We start from the raw sequence: 18563 nt of genomic DNA on the forward strand, positions 1-18563 counted from the left end.
AGCGGCCATGGCTCAAGGGCCTAGCCGCTCCGCGGCATGTGGGATCTTCCCAGACTGGGGCACGAACCCGTGTTCCCTGCATCAGCAGGCAGACTCTCAACCATTGCGCAACCAGGGAAGCCCAAGATATATTTCTAAAAGCAGAATATCATTATTTTGTTAGGAAAAATTCCCAGAAGTAGAACTGATGAGTTGGAGTCTACAAAAAATAAAGAGAATAGAAAGAACTAAAAAAAAAAAGAACAAAAAGAGCAAAGGAGCCAAGGAAAGAGACTATGGAGAATACTGTGAAATAGGCACCTGCTAGAGGCTGTACCTAAACAGAAGACTCTCCTAGTTTTTATTTCTTCCAGTGGTTGGGCAGAGATAATTTCTTAACCGTACTCTAGCCTCTCCTCAATAAGCTGTTAAAGTTTTCTAAAAGGAAATAATGTGGACTTCCCTGGTGGCGCAGTGGTTAAGAATCTACTTGCCAATGCAGGGGACAAGGGTTTGAGCCCTGGTCCGGGAAGATTCCACATGCGGCAGAGCAACTTAGCCCGTGCACCACAACTACTGAGCCTACGCTCTAGAGCCTGTGGGCCACAACTACTGAGCCTGTGCTCTAGAGCCCGCCAGCCACAACTACTGAAGCCCGTACACCTAGAGCCCGTGCTCTGCAACAAGAGAAGCCACCACAATGAGAAGCCCGTGCACCACAACGAAGAATAGCCCTCGCTCGCCGCAACTAGAGAAAAGCCCGTATGCAGCAACAAAGACCCAATACAGCCAAAATTAAGTAAGTAAATAAATTTATTTAAAGAAAAATAAAAAGGGAAATAATGTAACCACTGTTAACTAATAGGTAACTAGGAAGGAACTGACAATATCCAAAGGAGAAAAGTTAATAAACACAGAAAAATGTTCAGCTTTTCTTTTTTTTCTTTCCTTCCTTTTTTTTCTTGGCCGTGCTGCATGGCTTGCAGGATCTTAGTTCCCCAACCAGCGACTGAACTCAGACCCCGGGAGTGAAAGCGCCGAGTCCTAACCGCTGGACTGCCGGGGAACTCCCTGCTCAGCCTTTTTAGTAAAACAATAAATTAAAACTAGTTTTAAAACTATAAAACTATTATCTACAAAATCAGCAAAAATTTTAAAACTATAATACTTAATACTAGGGACTTCCCTGGTGGCACAGTGGTTAAGAATCTGCCTGCCAATGCAGGGGACACGGGTTTGAGCCCTGGTCCAGGAAGATCCCACATGCTGCAGAGCAACTAAGCCTGTGCGCCACAACTACTGAAGCCTGTGCACCTAGGGCCTGTGCTTCGCAACAAGAGAAGCCATCGTAATGAGAAGCCCACACACTGCAACGAAGAGCAGCCCGCACTCACTGCAACTAGAGAAAGCCCGCGCACAGCAACGAAGCCCCAACACAGCCAAAAATAAATAAATAAATTTTAAAAAGCACGAAAAACAAAACTTAATACTTGTAACATTTTGAAACAATAATAAGCCTCATAAACTTATACTTAGCTCATAGCAATAAAAATTAATCCAATGTTTTTGGAAAGTAATGTGTCAGTAGGTTTAATAAAGGCCAAATTCGATTAGGGTTTTAATCTAATAATTCCACTTTTGCAGCTCTGTCTGTTCTTAGGGAATAATCTAGTATTAGATTATTAACTCTAGGAGTCAGGAGCTATCACTGTTTCCTTACTGCTGCATTCCCAGTATCTAGCACTATGCCTCAGTTATTGGAGGCACTCAATATATGATGAATAAATGGGCAATAAAAATGTTCTCAAATCCTTTGATTAAGTAATACTGTGGAACTCTTATCATTCATTTACTCATTCAACAGATATTTATTGAGTGTCTATTCTGTTCTAGGTATTTCAATTCAATAGTTAAGTGAATTGTAACACACACAAATCTTAGTTGCATATATCACAGAATTCAATAAAAGGAAAAACTTAAGTGCATAAAATTAAGTCCATAAAGATATTTATTCTTTTCAACTGTCAACAAACATGTAGTAAGGCCTCCTATATGCCAGATCTGTTCTAGGTGCTTGGGATACATCAGTGAACAAAACACACAAAGATGTCTGTCCTTGAGTTTACAATTTAGTTGGAGAAGGAGATAATAAGCAACAAACATAATAAATAAGTACATTACATAGCATACTAGAAGGTATTATGTGCTATTAAAAAAAAGCAGGAGAGGGTAAGAAGGATTAAGTCACAGTATTAAATAGTCAAAGTAGGCCTCACTGAAGAGGTGATTTTAAGCGAAGACTAGAAGGTGGTAAAGGAGTTAGATAAAGAACAGCTAGTGAAAAGGTAGAAGTGGATATGGCATTTTCAAGGGAAAATAAGGAGGCCAGTGTAGCTCGAGGGTGAGGCACGAGGGAGAAGGGTCAAAAATTAGATCAGAGATCAGTTGGGGATGGAGGCAATCAGTTAGATCATTATAAAGATATGAGTGAGACAGAAAAGCCATTGTAAGGTTTGGGCAGAGGAATGCTATGATCTGACTTACATTTTAAAAGGATGACTCTGGCTGCTTTTGTGAGAACAGACAGACTGCAAGGGAAAGAAGAGTAAAAGCAGAAAAACCAGTAAGGAAGCCTTTGATAGCAGTAATCCAAGCAGAAGATAATGCTGGTTTGGATCAATTGAGTAGCAGAGAAGGGGGTGAAAGATGGTCAGGTTTTGGATGTATTTTGAAAGTAAACCAATATGATATTCTGATGGATTGGGATGAGATGTGGCAGAGAAGGTGAGAAGAGGTGAGCAGAGAGGGGATGAAGGAGTCATGGCTGACTCCAAGATTTCTGGCCGGAACAACTGAAAAGATGGACTGTCATCAGCTGAAATGGGAATGGCCGTTAGCATAAAAACTTCTGGAGGAAAGATCAGGAATTCAGTTTTCAACGTGATTAATTTGATATTTTTTACTAAATATCCAAGTGGAATTGCGGAACAGGAAGTTGGATATAAGAATCTGAAGACTAGGGAAGAAATCTGGGATTGAGATATAAATTTGGAGTCATCAGCATATAGATGGTTTTGAAAGCCATCAGCCAGGATGAGATCACAAAGAGTGAGTTCAGATAATGAAAGGTATAGGTAGAGGAGGGAAGAGGACTGAGGATAGTCCTGGGGCACTCTAACATCAAGAAGTCATAGAGAAGAGGAGAAATCAGCCAAAGAGATTGAGAAGGAGGGACTACTGAAGTAAGAGGAAAATCAAGAGAGGGAGATGTCTTGGAAGCCAAGTGAACAAGTTGTATCAAAGAGGAGGGAATGATGAACTATCTAACTACTGGATTCTGAATTGGTGAACTTATATGTAATAAGGTGTCATGCAATACTTCTAATAGCAAAACAATGGAAGAGTTAAGTATGGAAAGACTGGGGAACCGTTAGGTTCTAGTGCGTTTACTTAGACTATTATGCAGCCATTAAAAAAGATCATTAAGAATACTGTGTAGTAAGATGGAAAATACTTTAAAAAAACCACAACGGCAATCCATATTCTTTCAAGAAATATTAGAAAATATGGAGAACAAAAAAGGTGATTAAAAAGCAGCTGAAATCGTACCACCAAGAAATAAGTACTAACATTCTGACATGTAATTCCTCTAGGTTTTTCTTTCTCTCTATACCTATTTATTTTTTCTATCTAACTACCTAACTACCTATCAAATACACATACATACATATTTCTTTTTATATAATTGGGATATGAGACTACAGCTCTATAACATTTTATTCAACATTGTATTTCAGTATGTTGCTATGTCATTAAATTCTTTGAAAGCATCATTTTTATTACCTACCTAATTCATCTTACATCTATACCATAAAGCCATTTAACCATTCCTCCTACTTGGACATTAAAAATTTTAAACATCAATATTTCCCTTATAAATAGCATATAGTATGGTACAGTAAACTGAAAAAATACAGTTAGAGATATATAAAATATCTTTACAGCTGTGAGTTCCTCAAGGATGGAAACTGTGCTTATTAATCTTATTTATCACTTATCATAATGAGCACAAAGGTGCTCAACAATAATTTGTTGAATGAATGAATAAAAACAGCAATAAAAATTTTAAAGTAGTGGCATAATTAATTATGAGTTATTTTTCTATTACAAAAGTCTTCTGTAGTAATTACATTTGTATTTTAAAAAAACCCATATACTTTCAGTAAGGAAGAGGAAAAGAGAAAATAAAGAGGAATACCTTATATTCAACAGTGAATTATTTCTTATTTAACAAAAATATTTTTAAACTTTCTCCCCATTTTCCAAACAACATAAAACCACCCACGAAAGCATTAGTTACATTTGATCTCATATTAATCTTATGCTTTCTTAATGCTGCATCATTTTCTAGTTTTTAATACTAATCTTTTAATAATTCACCCTTGTCTGAGACTTGGAAATAACAGCAATAGAGAACTCTTAAAGTACTAAATTCTTCACAGTTAAATCTATCTTATAATTTAAATGCTCTTAAAGCATAGAAGTCCAAATTTTTACAGTTAATTGGAAAACTCCATATTGTATCCATACTTGACTTTGATGAAAATGCAAGATTTTTATAATATCACATAGAGAAAACTCCATTATAAATATATGGATCCAGAATAAAGATATGTAAGACATCTGAAAAATCCAATGACTAGTGATAAGATTTTAAAACATTTCAACCAACAAATGGAGATGGAGAATATGACAAGAAGCTGAGGGTAATTTTTACAATGTGGTTATAATTTATATTCTATCACCAGTTATTGAGTAAAAATGAGTAGTTTCTCATGGAAGTCTTTAATAATAAAAAGTTGTTTCCATTCCATAGACCACAATAATTAGCACAGCACTCACTGAAAGATGACTTACACTGTATTAATATTTAGTAAATTGTAATGTTAAAAGTAGTTAGTTCCTATTGAACATAAAGACATGGCCCTTGCCTTCATGGAGCACATATATACACACGCACTCACACACGCACACCATTAGATTATTTTCTTCTAAGGAAATAATCTTATTTCTGTTGTAACTACTATTATAGTTATAAAGTTTATTGCTATTGTTATAAAGCCAATTCATACCAAAGTAGAAGGTAATAGGAAAGAACATGTGACTAAAAGCATGGCTTTTGAATTAATACTTTGGCTTAGAATTCTGGCAAATTCTGCTTTTAGCTTTTTTCCCCTTTAACTGATCTCCCACCTTGCTCCCCCCAATAATGTCAATTAGCTATCTCAGTGCACGTTTATCATTGTAAAAATGAAATCTGTAAACAGAACTTAAAATGAGCATGGTGATTATCACACCATACCTGTACAAGTCTGCTTCTGGTTGCTGACATTCTATCACAGCTATAAGAGTGTCCAAATTGGCAACTGTCTGTAATACTGCTGTTTCTGGAACTGCCACATGGGTCTGAAAAAAAGAAAAATTAAATCACAGTTTTGAGATCTACATGGAACTTTAGATAACATTTATTTCAAACCTCTTTTACATATGAAATCACAGCATTCTGTAGCTGAGATCACTTAGCTAGATGGCAGAAGAGAAAGAAGAATGTAAAATAACAAGTAGTAAAAGGAGCTACTGTGATTACCTGTCTACAGAGGACATTTGCATACCAGGAAATTTAAGTCTGTGTTAACAATCATTACTGCTCTAAGTTTATTATAAAAAATTTAATAGGGGGAAAAAAGTGTATCAAATAAAATCCTTGATTGTATTAATACTTTGAAAACTGAGAAAAATGTAAATGTGTCCCGTATCTAAAAAAGCACCAATGTATTAGAAGATTATTTTTTTCCTAAAAACACTTTTCGCTTTTCTTAAACTTGACTAAATTATGTGAGGCTCCCCTTGAAGTAAATGTATAATAACATTATTTCTTTAAAAAAAACTTAACTTTTAAAAAGTTTCAGTAATTTAAAACATTTCTCCTTTATCAGGTCAAACTTTATTACCTTAACCAAAGGAAAGTATTACTATAATCCAAAGACATTTTGTTCACCAAGAGCGACACTCAAACATAAGCATGTACAAACCTTCAGGTTAGTTTCTCCATCCAAGCTAGCAGTTGTAACGTGACAAGAACCATCAAGTCGATCTGAGGACAGAAGCACCAAATCTGCAGGGAAAATTTCATCTTTGGCTACTCGAACAATATCACCCACCTATGAAGAATTTTGGGGAAAAGTGGATATACAGATTTTAAAAGGCAAAGACTAAATTTTATTGAGTTCTAAACAAGTGGTCTATCATAATATTTTAATGTAGGAAAGCAGACTTTTAACTAAAACAATCAGAGAATTTGTGATTTCAAAATATTATTGATTTCTATTATTTACTAAGTGCATACCCGAATGTTTTTTGATCTAGTTTTTACAAGGCCACCACTTCGAACAACATAAACAGGAGCTCCATTTACTTCATTATCTGAGTTATGTCTTAACCAATCTTCATATCCCTGTAAACATCAAAAGAATAAAAAATGCCCTTCTTAGTATTAGAAGATACTTTTTATCAAATGAGAAAAAGAAACATAAAAATTTCCCCCAAACATTTCATTCATTAGAATTATGTTAGGCTACCTGACTCAGGTATTTGACATTCATCACTACTAGAAACACTCTTTTCTCTTGGTTTTCATCACATACATGTTCCTGGTTTTCATACTATCTCTCTAATTACTCCTCAGTTTCCTTACAGGAGGCTCCTTCTATGTCACCTTAATGGGCTTTTTTTGCACCGTTCACTTTCTCATTACCAGATTTCTTCTATCCCTGTGTCTTCAAAAAGTTCTGAAATTTAGGGACTTCCCTGGTGGTGCAGTGGTTAAGAATCTGCCTGCCAATGCAGGGGACACGGGTTCAAGCCCTGGTCTGGGAAGATCCCACATGCCGTGGAGCAACTAACCTCGTGTGCCACAACTACTGAGCCTGCGCTCTAGAGCCCGCGAGCCACAACTACTAAGCCCACGAGCCACAATTGCTGAAGCCTGTGCACCTAGAGCCTGTGCTCTGCAACAAGAGAAGTCACCTCAATGAGAAGCCCACGCTCTGCAACGAAGAGTAGCCCCCGCTCACCGCAACTAGAGAAAGCCTGCGCACAGCAACAAAGACCCAATGCAGCTAAAAATAAATAAATAAATATATATAAAAAAGGGGAAACATAAGCATTTCACAAAGAATCCTTTGATTAAATGTTAAAGAGTGGTAATTTTTAAAAAATATTTATTTTTTATTTGCTTGCACTGAGTCTTAGGTGTGGCAGGAGGGCTCCTTAGTTGTGGCTTGTGGGCTCCTTAGTTGTGGCTCACTAGCTCCTTAGTTGTGGCATGCATGTGGTATCTAGTTCCCTGACCAGGGATCAAAACCAGGGCCCCTGCATTGGGAGCGTGGAGCCTTATCCACTGGAAAAGACTTATGCTATTTTAGAGAAAATTCAAGCACTCAGAGGTATAGCACAAGTATAGATAATGGAATGATATCTAAGAAGTAACATTAAGTGATAAAAGTAAGGTACAGAATGTGTTGTAGTCTATGCTATCATTTGTGAAAAATATATGCTTACTAATGTGAACACTTTGTATAGATACCTGGACTAATGTACAAATAATGGCTCCCTCAGGGGAGGAGAACTAGGAGACTAAGGGATAGGAGCATAAGAGACTTTTACTATATGTTATTTAATTAATTAATTTATTTATTTGGTTTACAATAGCCAGGACATGGAAGCAACCTAACTGTCCATTGACGGATGAATGGATAAAGAAGATGTGGCACATATATACAATGGAATAGTACTCAACCATAAAAAAACGAAATTGAGTTATTGGTAGTGAGGTGGATGGACCTAGAGTCTGCCATACAGAGTGAAGTAAGTCAGGAAGAAAAAAAGAAATACCGTATGCTACATACATGTGGAATCTAAAAAAAGAAATTAAAAAAAAAAGGTTCTGAAGAACCTAAGGGGAGGACAGGAATAAAGACGCAGACATAGAGAATGGACTTGAGGACACAGGGAGGGGGAAGGGTAAGCTGGGATGAAGTGAGAGAGTGGCATGGACATATATACACTACCAAAAGTAAAAAGCAGCTCGGTGCTTTGTGACCACCTAGAGTAGAGGGGTGGGATAGGGAGGGTGGGAGGGAGGGAGACACAAGGAGGAGGAGATATGGGGATATATGTATATGTATAGCTGATTCACTTCATTATAAACCAGAAACTAACACACCATTGTAAAGCAATTATACTCCAATACAGATGTTAAAAAAAAAATTATTTGGCTGTGCTGGGTCTTAATTGCGGCATGTGGGATCTTCGTTGCAGCATGCAGGATCTTTAGTTGTGGCATGTGGGATCTAGTCCCCTGACCAGGGACTGAACCCAGGCCCCCTGCATTGGGTGCACACAGTCTAAACTGCTGGACCACCAGGGAAGTCCCTATATGTTATTTTATACTGTTTCCATTTTTAAAAAATATGTGCATCTATTACCTAAAACTATTACAACATTATAAAATATAAAACAAATACTAAAGATTGCTCTGAAGGTCTATGTTTTTCAGGGAGAATCCTTTTGGGAAAGCATTTTTAAGACACAAATTATGCTGGCTCAATTTAAGATGCGGTATGTCAATTTTAGAGGAATTTAATTGAGAGTCAAAATACCTTTCCTGAAACAAAAAGCATACTTTTATAGTCAGATGACATCAATAAAGCAATAATTTTAAAATTATCTTTTTCTGAAGTTATCATTCCATTTACTTCCATTGACAAATTTAAACTAAAACAAAAATGTATTAGAAATCTTTGGCTTACAAGTACAAATGAAAAAGTATCATTACATACAATCTATGATACAAAATAGACTGCTTTTTCACAAGAGCAGTCATAAGCAGATTTACTTAGGGTTTTATTTTGATTTTTTAAAAATCTGTTTTGTTTTGCTTTGTTTTTAGCAGTTACACAGCGATTTTATAGTGCAGGGATTTCAAGTGCTAACATAATTTCTGATTTTTCAATTGAAAACTCTAGAGACCATTTCTTGATGTTTCCTACCCTGGAAAATGTTGTTTCCCTTGATTCTTCAGACTCTGTTGTTCTTACATTCCTAATTACCTTTCATATCTTGCTTACTATTATTCTTTTGTGTAGATACACTTTTCTCCCAAAATCCAAATATATATCAGCAACAACTCTAAACAGTTGGGGAGGCATACAGTTAAAATCTTTTTAAACACAAGTTCACAAACTATAATTCATCCTACATGTCACTGCCAGATTAAGCTTTCCAAAACACCGTTTTAATTCACTATCCTGTTCAAACCCCTCCTGACAACTCTCAAAGAGTCTTCCAGCCTCTTTAATTTAGTACCAACATCCATTTCCAGTATGTTATCTTTTAGTACATTCCTACACAGGGTCAAACATTAGTCAGATATGTCATTCCCTAAAATAAGTCTTGCCTTTTCTTCCATTTAAGCCTTTGCTCAAGTTGTTTGTTTCTATCTCACCTTCTTTACCAACTATCATTTTATCCATATTCCAAAGTCTCATCTCTAATATTTCTTCCATGAAGCCTTCCTTGATTATCCAGATGAAGTGTTCCACCCTTTCTCTAAATACCTACAGCTCACTGGCTCTTTCTATGATCTTATTAAACTATAATTATTTTTGTATTTGGTCTTACCTTCTCTACTTCATACGTTTTAAGCTCATACAGGACAAAGATTATGATATTTACCAGAGCACTATATCTTGCATTACACAACTAAAGAGAACACAATTTGCAAATATAGCTGGAAGAAGTTAAAAAAAAAAAATCTAACAACTTCATTCATATTAAAGTATAAACCAGGGCAAGAAGTATTACAACATTTAACATTGCCTTAAAAATATTCAAGAGATTCATTCATTCATTTATTCACCTATCAAACAAATATTTATTGAAGGCCAAATATGTGCACAGCCTTGTTCTGGTCACTGGTAATAAACTAGTAATATAAAACAAAGTCTCTGCCCTCATAGAACGAAACATTCAAATGAAGATGACAGACAAACTAATAAACAAGCATTTATTCAATAGAACCATAGGTAGGCAAAAATGATATGAAGCAAAAAGACCAGAGCAGGAAAGAAGAGAGTGACACAGAGGTCAGGAAAAGCCTAAGATATCCAAGTGGAAACAGTTGTATTTCCAAGCACAAAGAGTTGTATATGTGTGTCTGGAGTTCAGAGCATAGTTTCAGGATACATGTAAATTTGAGACCCATCAACATATAAATGGTACCTTAAGCCACTAGATTGGAAGAAATCACCAAAAAGGAAACTATATATAGAAAAGAGGTCCAAGGGACAAATGTGTGTTACTTTGATAAAATAAATGACATCTACAAAGCCAAGTAAATATGCATTAAGTGATATGGATGCTTACTGACTTACACGAATTCTCATCTCCAACAGAACACTGAATATAGGGAAATCAAACTTAGAACGGTAGCATGATATTCTGACACACTAGATAAATAATGCAACTGTTAATCTACAGACTCCCCATACCCATATCATGTAAGTAATAAATATACTACATCTCAGAATTATAAAATGTTTTCCAATTTTGTTTCCATGTCAATTTCCACCTTATCCCTAAATCTTATATAATGAGTATTTATCATACTGACACAAGAAAATTCAAATTAACTCCCTTTCAGGAGGAAGGGTTCAGTTCTGTATAATTGAGCCTCTGGCCCAGTATCTTCTCAAAGATATTTTGAGAAGTGGTAGTATATAAACATGTCATTTCTAGGAATTTTTAAACTTCTTACTTGTCATGTTTATCCAATAATACTGTTCTTCTATACCTACTTTTTTTTTTTTTTTTTTAGCGGTACGCGGGCCTCTCACTGTTGTGCCCTCTCCCGTTGCGGAGCACAGGCTCCGGACGCGCAGGCTTAGCGGCCATGGCTCACAGGCCCAGCCGCTCCGTGGCACGTGGGATCTTCCCAGACCGGGGCACGAACCCGCGTTCCCTGCATCGGCAGGCAGACTCCCAACCACTGCGCCACCAGGGAAGCCCAATATACCTACATTTTAATATCAATTCAAGATCTGGTTGAAGCTATTTCCCCTAGAATACTATTTTACATAAAAATCGACCTCACCAGAGGAAGTTGTAAAAAGTAGGAAAGCACTGTACAATTCTTATTCAGAAATGTTCGTGCCAGAAGTACATGTTCTGCTCCTTATAAACATATCCCCTTTGAACTGTATTTCCTTTAAATACGACCAAACTCTGCAAAGATGATTATAATAATTAATCTGTTTCATATATGAATTAGTTTGTACATATAAAATGCTTGTTTTTGGATGCTCCCTAGGTGTATCAAAGGAATGACATATTTTAACAATTGTAATCATCCCATCAGTCACCACGTACCTGATAACGATGGCTTAATTCAGTTTAATTTTACCATAGGCAGAATCAAATAAATTTCTTGTTATGAAAATTATTTTCACAACAATAAATCTTACTTTGGAGTGGAAATATTAAGCAACTTCTGAATGACTTGGGAGAAAAATAACAATATGAAGTATTTCATACCTGCTTTATGGCTGTTACTGTTATCACAAAGAATAACGGGAGTCCACTGGTAATTGGACTGGTAGGTGTATCAATCATAAGCTGGATTAAAAAACAGAGAAGGCAGAGTATATTTTATGTTGTACACATATTGTGTATACTGTAATAACATCTAGAACCTCATAATTATTGGGAAATCTGAAAACATTATACAAAACATGTATCATGGTCCAGATGAAAAAATAACATGAGAGAGAGACTACGCAGTGAGTGTAGTTTAGTTCACAGTTTCACAAGTTCACTTTGATGGCTTTTATATGGGGTTAGCAGAATACCTAAATCTATTGCATACCCACAAATACTGCTAGGGTGGACTCAGTCTCTGCTTTCTTAACACAGAGTACTTAAGGTCTTCCTCGGTATTTGCCTTGGAGGGGAGCTATAGCTGCTCAGAATCTCAGTTCACATTTCTTTGCCCATCCTGAGAAACGCTGTAAAGTCTGTCAGTTTTTACCCTGGGATCCAGCATAAACTCACCACTTAGGGAGAGAAAACAAGAAATGGGACTAGGGAAAGGGTTTCTTTCTACAAGTGATTTTGTTACACCTAGCGGAGCCAGAAGGGTACAACTTGGAAAATGCTGCTGCAATTATCTAAATCATACAACTGAGGTGTCAATAAACTGCTGGAAAAGAAATATTTGTAGTAATTATATCTGGTTATTTAGAACATGGGTCTAACGATTTATTAATATTCCTTTACTCTGGGTAGGCCAATTAAATTTGTTCTACTCCACACACAAGCTGAATTCCTTATCTTAGCTAGTAATTTCACAAATGCATGTTACATGGACATAGTAAGTATAAATTTCTCATTTTTCCAACTAAACCAAGCTGAAGTTCTATTGATGAAAAAAAATCAGAAGTTCCTTTTCTGTTCATGAAGCAAAGCAATTAAAAAAAAAAGTTTCCTCAAGCTTTACAGTGACTACTTCACAAGTTTTTTTCTTTTGAAAGCCCAGGTTCTATGGAGAGAAAAGTTCAGAGTTTATACAAAAATTCAATGCCACACTGGAATACACTGCCAAGGTATTATCAGAAAAGAATAACCTCTTTAAAAGAAAATGACACTTATTTTAAATCCTGATTTATACTCAAGTTTCATAAGCTGTTCTCTTGATATTTTGACATTAGGAAAAAAAGCACAATGTGAAAATCAAGAAACTGTCAAATAGCTTATAATGAACATAGATTTAGGTTAAGAAAACAGTCTCCTGGAGAAAAATCAATATTCATGGGGATTCTTAAAAATTATAATTAAAAAAATTTTTAAATAAAAGTAAAATTTAAATTAAAAAAAAGAAAAGCCAAAGAAAGATTTACTTTGTACAAAGATGGTTCCATAGGCAGAAATGTGCCAAAAACATGTGCTATATATTAAAAGCCAAAATATTTATGTCCGAGGCAGAACATCTGAAAGGATGATGTTATTTTCTTGGCTTTGATTATGATTATCAGCACCATAGCAATCAGTGATAAAACAAAATACAATTAATCTTAAAATTCACTGGCTATTTTTCAGACATCTTGATGTGGTTTAAATCATTGTATTCAGTGAATACAATGGGGAAGCTCTGCAAAAAAAAAAAATGGTCCCACAGTCAAATGATTTAGAATGCAATATAACTTTTCCCTGAAGATATATTTTTAGAACCCATGTCTACAAACTTAACAATTTATGAAGTGATAAAGCTTACCTGAACCAAAAATATAATAAGAAAATAAAAGTTTGCCACTCTTCTGAATTGTTCAAATAAATTTTTTGGAACAAAATTCCACACAGTATACTAAAAAAAAACAAAGGAAAAAAAAAAAGAAAAAAAAAGATCAATAAGTTAATATTTTAAAATAATATATACTATACACATATAATAACAAGAAAAGTAGTATCAGATTTACTAAGCCCTTAGACAAATTCATGTAACTCTCAATGCTACAAAAACTATCTGGTTTTTAGAGTTTCAGGGCTTTTATTCTATTTTTTTTCTGTCTTTTACTATTTATTGGCAATTTTAGTATAATTTTTAAAAATGAGATAAACTGGAACCCATCAATTTTGCTATTAAATTCTTAGTTTTTTAGAAGTTGGAGATGGCAGATCTAAAATAATATTTTAATAACTGATTTTGGTTTTTGGTTACACAAGACTGAACCTAATGCTGAAGATGAATTAAGAGTTGATAGAAATGCTAACACTGGATTCAATTTATTTTAAATTTTATTAAATTTATATTATATTTATTTTATATTTTATTTATTCAGAAACAGAGGCAATGGTATAATTATTCAGTTATTCCATTAAGCATGGGATATGGAAAAATAAACTAGAATGTGAAAAAGATTAAAAATTACTTTAGGTAAGTGATCACTGGTATAACCATCAAGAAAATCTCATAAAGGATATGAAAGTCTGTCACAGTGTCAATTTTTAAAGACAGCAGAGTATAATGGTTACGAACATAGATGGTAAAGGGTTAAACTGCTGTGGCCTAAATCCTAATCCAAGGTCATTTAGTGACCTTGGACCTAATCTCTTTGTACTTCACTTTGTGCCTCTATAAAATGAGGACAATAATAACAATCATACTGTATAGGGTTGTTATAAAAATTAAATGAGCTAATATATTTATGAAGCACTTACAACAGACCCTGGCTCATATTAACTGCTGTGTGTCTGTTGTTGTCTTATTCATCAGTTTATAAGCCTATAATGCTATATTATGGGGGCAGGGTAATATCGTACAAATTTTACTTGTGCCACTCACTATTCACAACACAACTTTATGCATGAAACAGGGAAACACTTCACAGCACTGTTACTTTACCCTATGTCCATTCTCTCAGTAGAATCTAAGATCCCTAGAGACATTGTTTTATTTACTGCTCTATTGCAGTTACACTAGAGCACACAGCTAGAGATCAAAACTTTAGCAGAATAGATAAGTAAATAAATATGCTTGGAAAAAGAATTTTTTTTCCAGATAATTCTCCTGATGTCAGGCAATAACCATTGGTCAATTCAACTACTGACCAATAACTATTGGTCAATTCAACTATTGACCAATTACCATTGGTCAATTCAACTATTGACCAATAACCATTGGTCAATTCAACCACTGACCAATTCAAGATTTTCTCTGGTGCAATGAAAGACAGTTCTAATTTCTGAATTTTGGTACGTCAGAAATTTGCTTCTTAATCAGTTTTTTTTTTTTTTTTTTTTTGGGCTGCGCTGTGTGGCTTGCAGGATCTTAGTTCCCTGACTAGGATTGAACCTGCGCCCTTGGCAGTAAGAGAGGAATCCTAACTACTGGACCGCCAGGAAATTCCCTTAATCAGTTTTTTAAGACCTCAAACATCCTTTCACATATGAACAATTTTATAAATACGGTTAGGTTCCCAGAAGAGCCCACAAAAGCCTATTTGACCCAAGGGTATATAAAGAATAGTACAATGCCTAACACCTTCCTTTCTTAGGTGAAATTATATTTTCAGTTCTAATCTGGGATACCTGAAACATACTTACCTGTGGTAGTGGTAGCACCAGTGGCTCTAGAATCTGGGATTGGGAACTATGTTCAAGGCTCTAGAGAGAAGAGAGGTAGAGACTTCCTGGAACCAGAAGAAGTCAGTGCTCAATGTGTGCATATGAGGTGGTAATTCTGGGTCAAACCATTGCCAGTTGATCTTCACTGGGGTAAAAAGGCAGTTGTCCCTACAGGGGTCATAGTATTTCCATGCAACTTCCTCAGCACCAGATCAAATGTATAAAACTTTATAGGAATTAACTTGACGATGTTCTATGTTTACATCAATCTATATAATAGTGACAATATATTTTATCTTTCAGAATCTTGAAAAGAGCAACTATATAAGTTGGTAGTAAAGTAAATTAATTGGTTTCAGGATGCTCTCTTTGGCTAGCTCAATAATACAATGGAAAAAGTGAGAATACATAAAAATTTCTTAAGAAAGCTAGCTTACAAATGTTAGGAATTATTGTTTTCGGGTTTTCTGAAATACAAACATTAATAGATTGAATAAGTCTAAATTCTGCATTTGTCCTGTCACACATAGAGGAGGCACTCTAGTAGAATAATATTAAGACACATGAAAAAACTTCTAAGAAAAATAATTCATTATGCTTTAAAATTATTTTAATTATTATGTAATAAGTCAAGAAAAATGAACTAGAAGTATACCTTCTCTATAGCTATGTATACAACTTTATCATTGACTTTTTTTCCTCCTAAGGTCTGACATTAGTAAGAAAACAAAAACATGGTTATAAAATTAAACCTTCTGCAAGGAAATTTTTTTTTAACGTCTTTACTGGAGTATAATTGCTTTACAATAGTGTGTTAGTTTCTGCTGTATAACAAAGTGAATGAGCTATACATATACATGTATCCCCATATCCCCTCCCTCTTGTGTCTCCCTCCCACCCTCCCTATCCCACCCCTCTAGATGGACACAAAGCATAGAGCTGATCTCCATGTGCTATGTGGCTCCTTCCCATTAGCTATCTATTTTACATTTGGTAGAGTATATATGTCCATGCCACTCTCTCACTTCGTCCCAGCTTACCCTTCCCCCTCCCCGTGTCCACAAGTCCATTCTCTACGTCTGCGTCTTTATTCCTGTCCTGTCCCTAGGTTCTTCAGAACCACATTTTTTTTTTAGATTCCGTATATATGTGTTAGCATACGGTATTTGTTTTTCTCTGACTTACTTCACTCTGTATGACAGACTCTAGGTCCATCCACCTCACTACAAATAACTCAATTTCGTTTCTTTTTATGGCTGAGTAATATTCCACTGTATATATGTGCCACATCTTCTTTACCCATTCATCTGTCAGTGGACACTTAGGTTGCTTCCATGTCCTGGCTAGTGTAAACAGAGCTGCAATGAACACTGTGGTACAAGACTCTTTGAATTATGGTTTTCTCAGGGTATATTGCAAGGAAATTTAAATTTAAGATAAGGAAGTTACTATAGCAAATTAAATTAAAGACATATCATGCATCTACAATGTGTAAGACACACTATAAGAGGAACAAAGAGAAGAAGTTTAATTTAAATAGAGTAGATTAAGAACAATATATCAATAGCTATATTCAAAGATAAAGTAAAAGAAGGAATAGACAAAGAATTCAATGGGAAGGTAATTCAAGAAGTCAATTAGAAAGAAAAATTTAATGAAGGAGGTCACATTTGACACAGGCTTTAAGAGAGGAACACTCAGCAGGCTGAAAATAGGGGGCAAACAGAGGGAGAACATTTCAGGAAGGAAAGACAGAATGAACAAAGGCAGCGAGGAGGGAAGTTGATCGTGGCTTTGTGGTATAGAAGATATACAGTCTGAAAGGAGTTTAGGGAAATAATAGGGGAGTAGAAAGGTAGTAAAAAGGGAACAGTGAGAAGCCAGCCTCATTTGTAGTCAGGAAAAAAAAAAGACACTGTCTATATAAATATCTACATTCTTGAAATTGTGGTCAAAAACATGAAATATACATTCTCTGCAAAAACATATAACCTACTTTTAAAAAACTGCAGTTATCAATACAAAATCATAGCAAAGGCACAGTGGTAGGGAAGTTCAACATGAATTCATGGAATAGCAGGTAATCTGGCTTGGAAGTTTAAAAAAGTGGTAATGGAATAATAAGGAAGTAATAAGGGAATAATGAGAAAGTCTCCAAATGTGTGAAAAAAGGGCAATGTTTATTTAAATATCTACATTTTTGAAACTGTGGTCAAAAACATTAAACTTCATACTGCTGCATATGAAAAGTCATAAAGATAGTTAATCTCAGAAGTTCTCCAGGACACTCAGCTTCCAGTATTGGCAGACTGTGAACTCCTAGCAGATAAGAATTATGAAAACTAGATTAAAACAAACTATTTAAAATTCTGGAACATGTCCAAAATATAGACAGAAACTGGAAGAGAGTTTAATTTCAAAAAAATTACAAATGGAAGGAATATGAATGATAAACTATGGCTTCTTAGTCTGGAGATAATATCCAACTCTCACAGCTAGAGCAGCCAAACAGTGGGGGAAAACTACCCCCTTATCAACAAAATATCACAGAGATTTAGAGTTCAGGGCTAGAAAAGTGGCTGGAAATTGATGGGAAAATACTGATCGCGAAACCATGCAAGGAAAATTACCCAAATTCAGGACATAAACTATCCAAACCTAGGCTGACAGCTAAACTATGCACTAAAAAGGAAATGAACTAATGAAACTGGTACTTGCAACAACAAGGATGAATCTCAAGAGTACTGTGTTAAGTGAAAAGAAGTCAGACACAAAAGACTCCTACTGTATGATTGTATTCATATGACATTCTGGAAAAGACAAAACTATAGTTAAAGAAAGCAGATCAGCTGCTAGTGCTAAAGGTGAGGAGGAGGGGGACTGGTTACTAACTTTCTGGAGTGACAAATATATTCTGTATCTTGATGACAGCGGTCACATGTTACACATTTGTCAAAACTTATCAAATTATACACTTAAAATTAGTGAATTTTATTGTATATAAATTATACCCAGTGTTTTAAAAACTTTTTTCAAGAAGGACTTTTATTTCTTGCATCACTTACTAAGAACTGTATCATTAATCTAAAGCTCCTATATTACCCTAGATTCTGATATTTCCCCTTCCTGCCCTCTGCTTTAGAACCACTGTCCAAAATGAGATGTCAGTAATGTGTGTGTTGCATATGTAAATAATGTAAAGCCTGGAAAAAAGGAACAGGGAAAAGGAACCATTGGCCTAAAACAACATCTTCAAGAAAAATGAGATCAGGATTAGAGAGAAAATATTAGTCGCCCTGGAAGAGAGGGAAGGAGCAATACAAAGATGCTTCTTAAGGTGGTCTATT

The 18563-nt window shown here is 35.3% G+C and overlaps 1 protein-coding gene across 7 annotated transcripts in view; it reads right to left on the bottom strand.

Annotated features, from left to right (window-relative positions):
* ATP11B (ATPase phospholipid transporting 11B (putative)) overlaps positions 1-18563 on the bottom strand; it is a 132746-nt gene that overhangs the window by 89862 nt on the left and 24321 nt on the right. For 4 of the 7 annotated variants that reach the window (XM_060011062.1, XM_060011066.1, XM_060011064.1 and 1 more), the window contains exons 3-8: positions 15196-15255; positions 13367-13456; positions 11632-11712; positions 6386-6493; positions 6072-6200; positions 5342-5445 (exon numbers count right to left, since the gene is read on the bottom strand). In XM_060011062.1, the coding sequence (XP_059867045.1) occupies positions 5342-5445; positions 6072-6200; positions 6386-6493; positions 11632-11712; positions 13367-13456; positions 15196-15255 (572 nt within the window). The remainder of the gene's footprint in view (positions 1-5341; positions 5446-6071; positions 6201-6385; positions 6494-11631; positions 11713-13366; positions 13457-15195; positions 15256-18563) is intronic. The other 3 variants (XM_060011063.1, XM_060011065.1, XM_069540645.1) reach the window with 1 other exon arrangement.

The sequence above is a fragment of the Delphinus delphis genome, chromosome 4 (genome assembly GCF_949987515.2).
Source record: "Delphinus delphis chromosome 4, mDelDel1.2, whole genome shotgun sequence".
Lineage (NCBI taxonomy): Eukaryota > Metazoa > Chordata > Mammalia > Artiodactyla > Delphinidae > Delphinus > Delphinus delphis.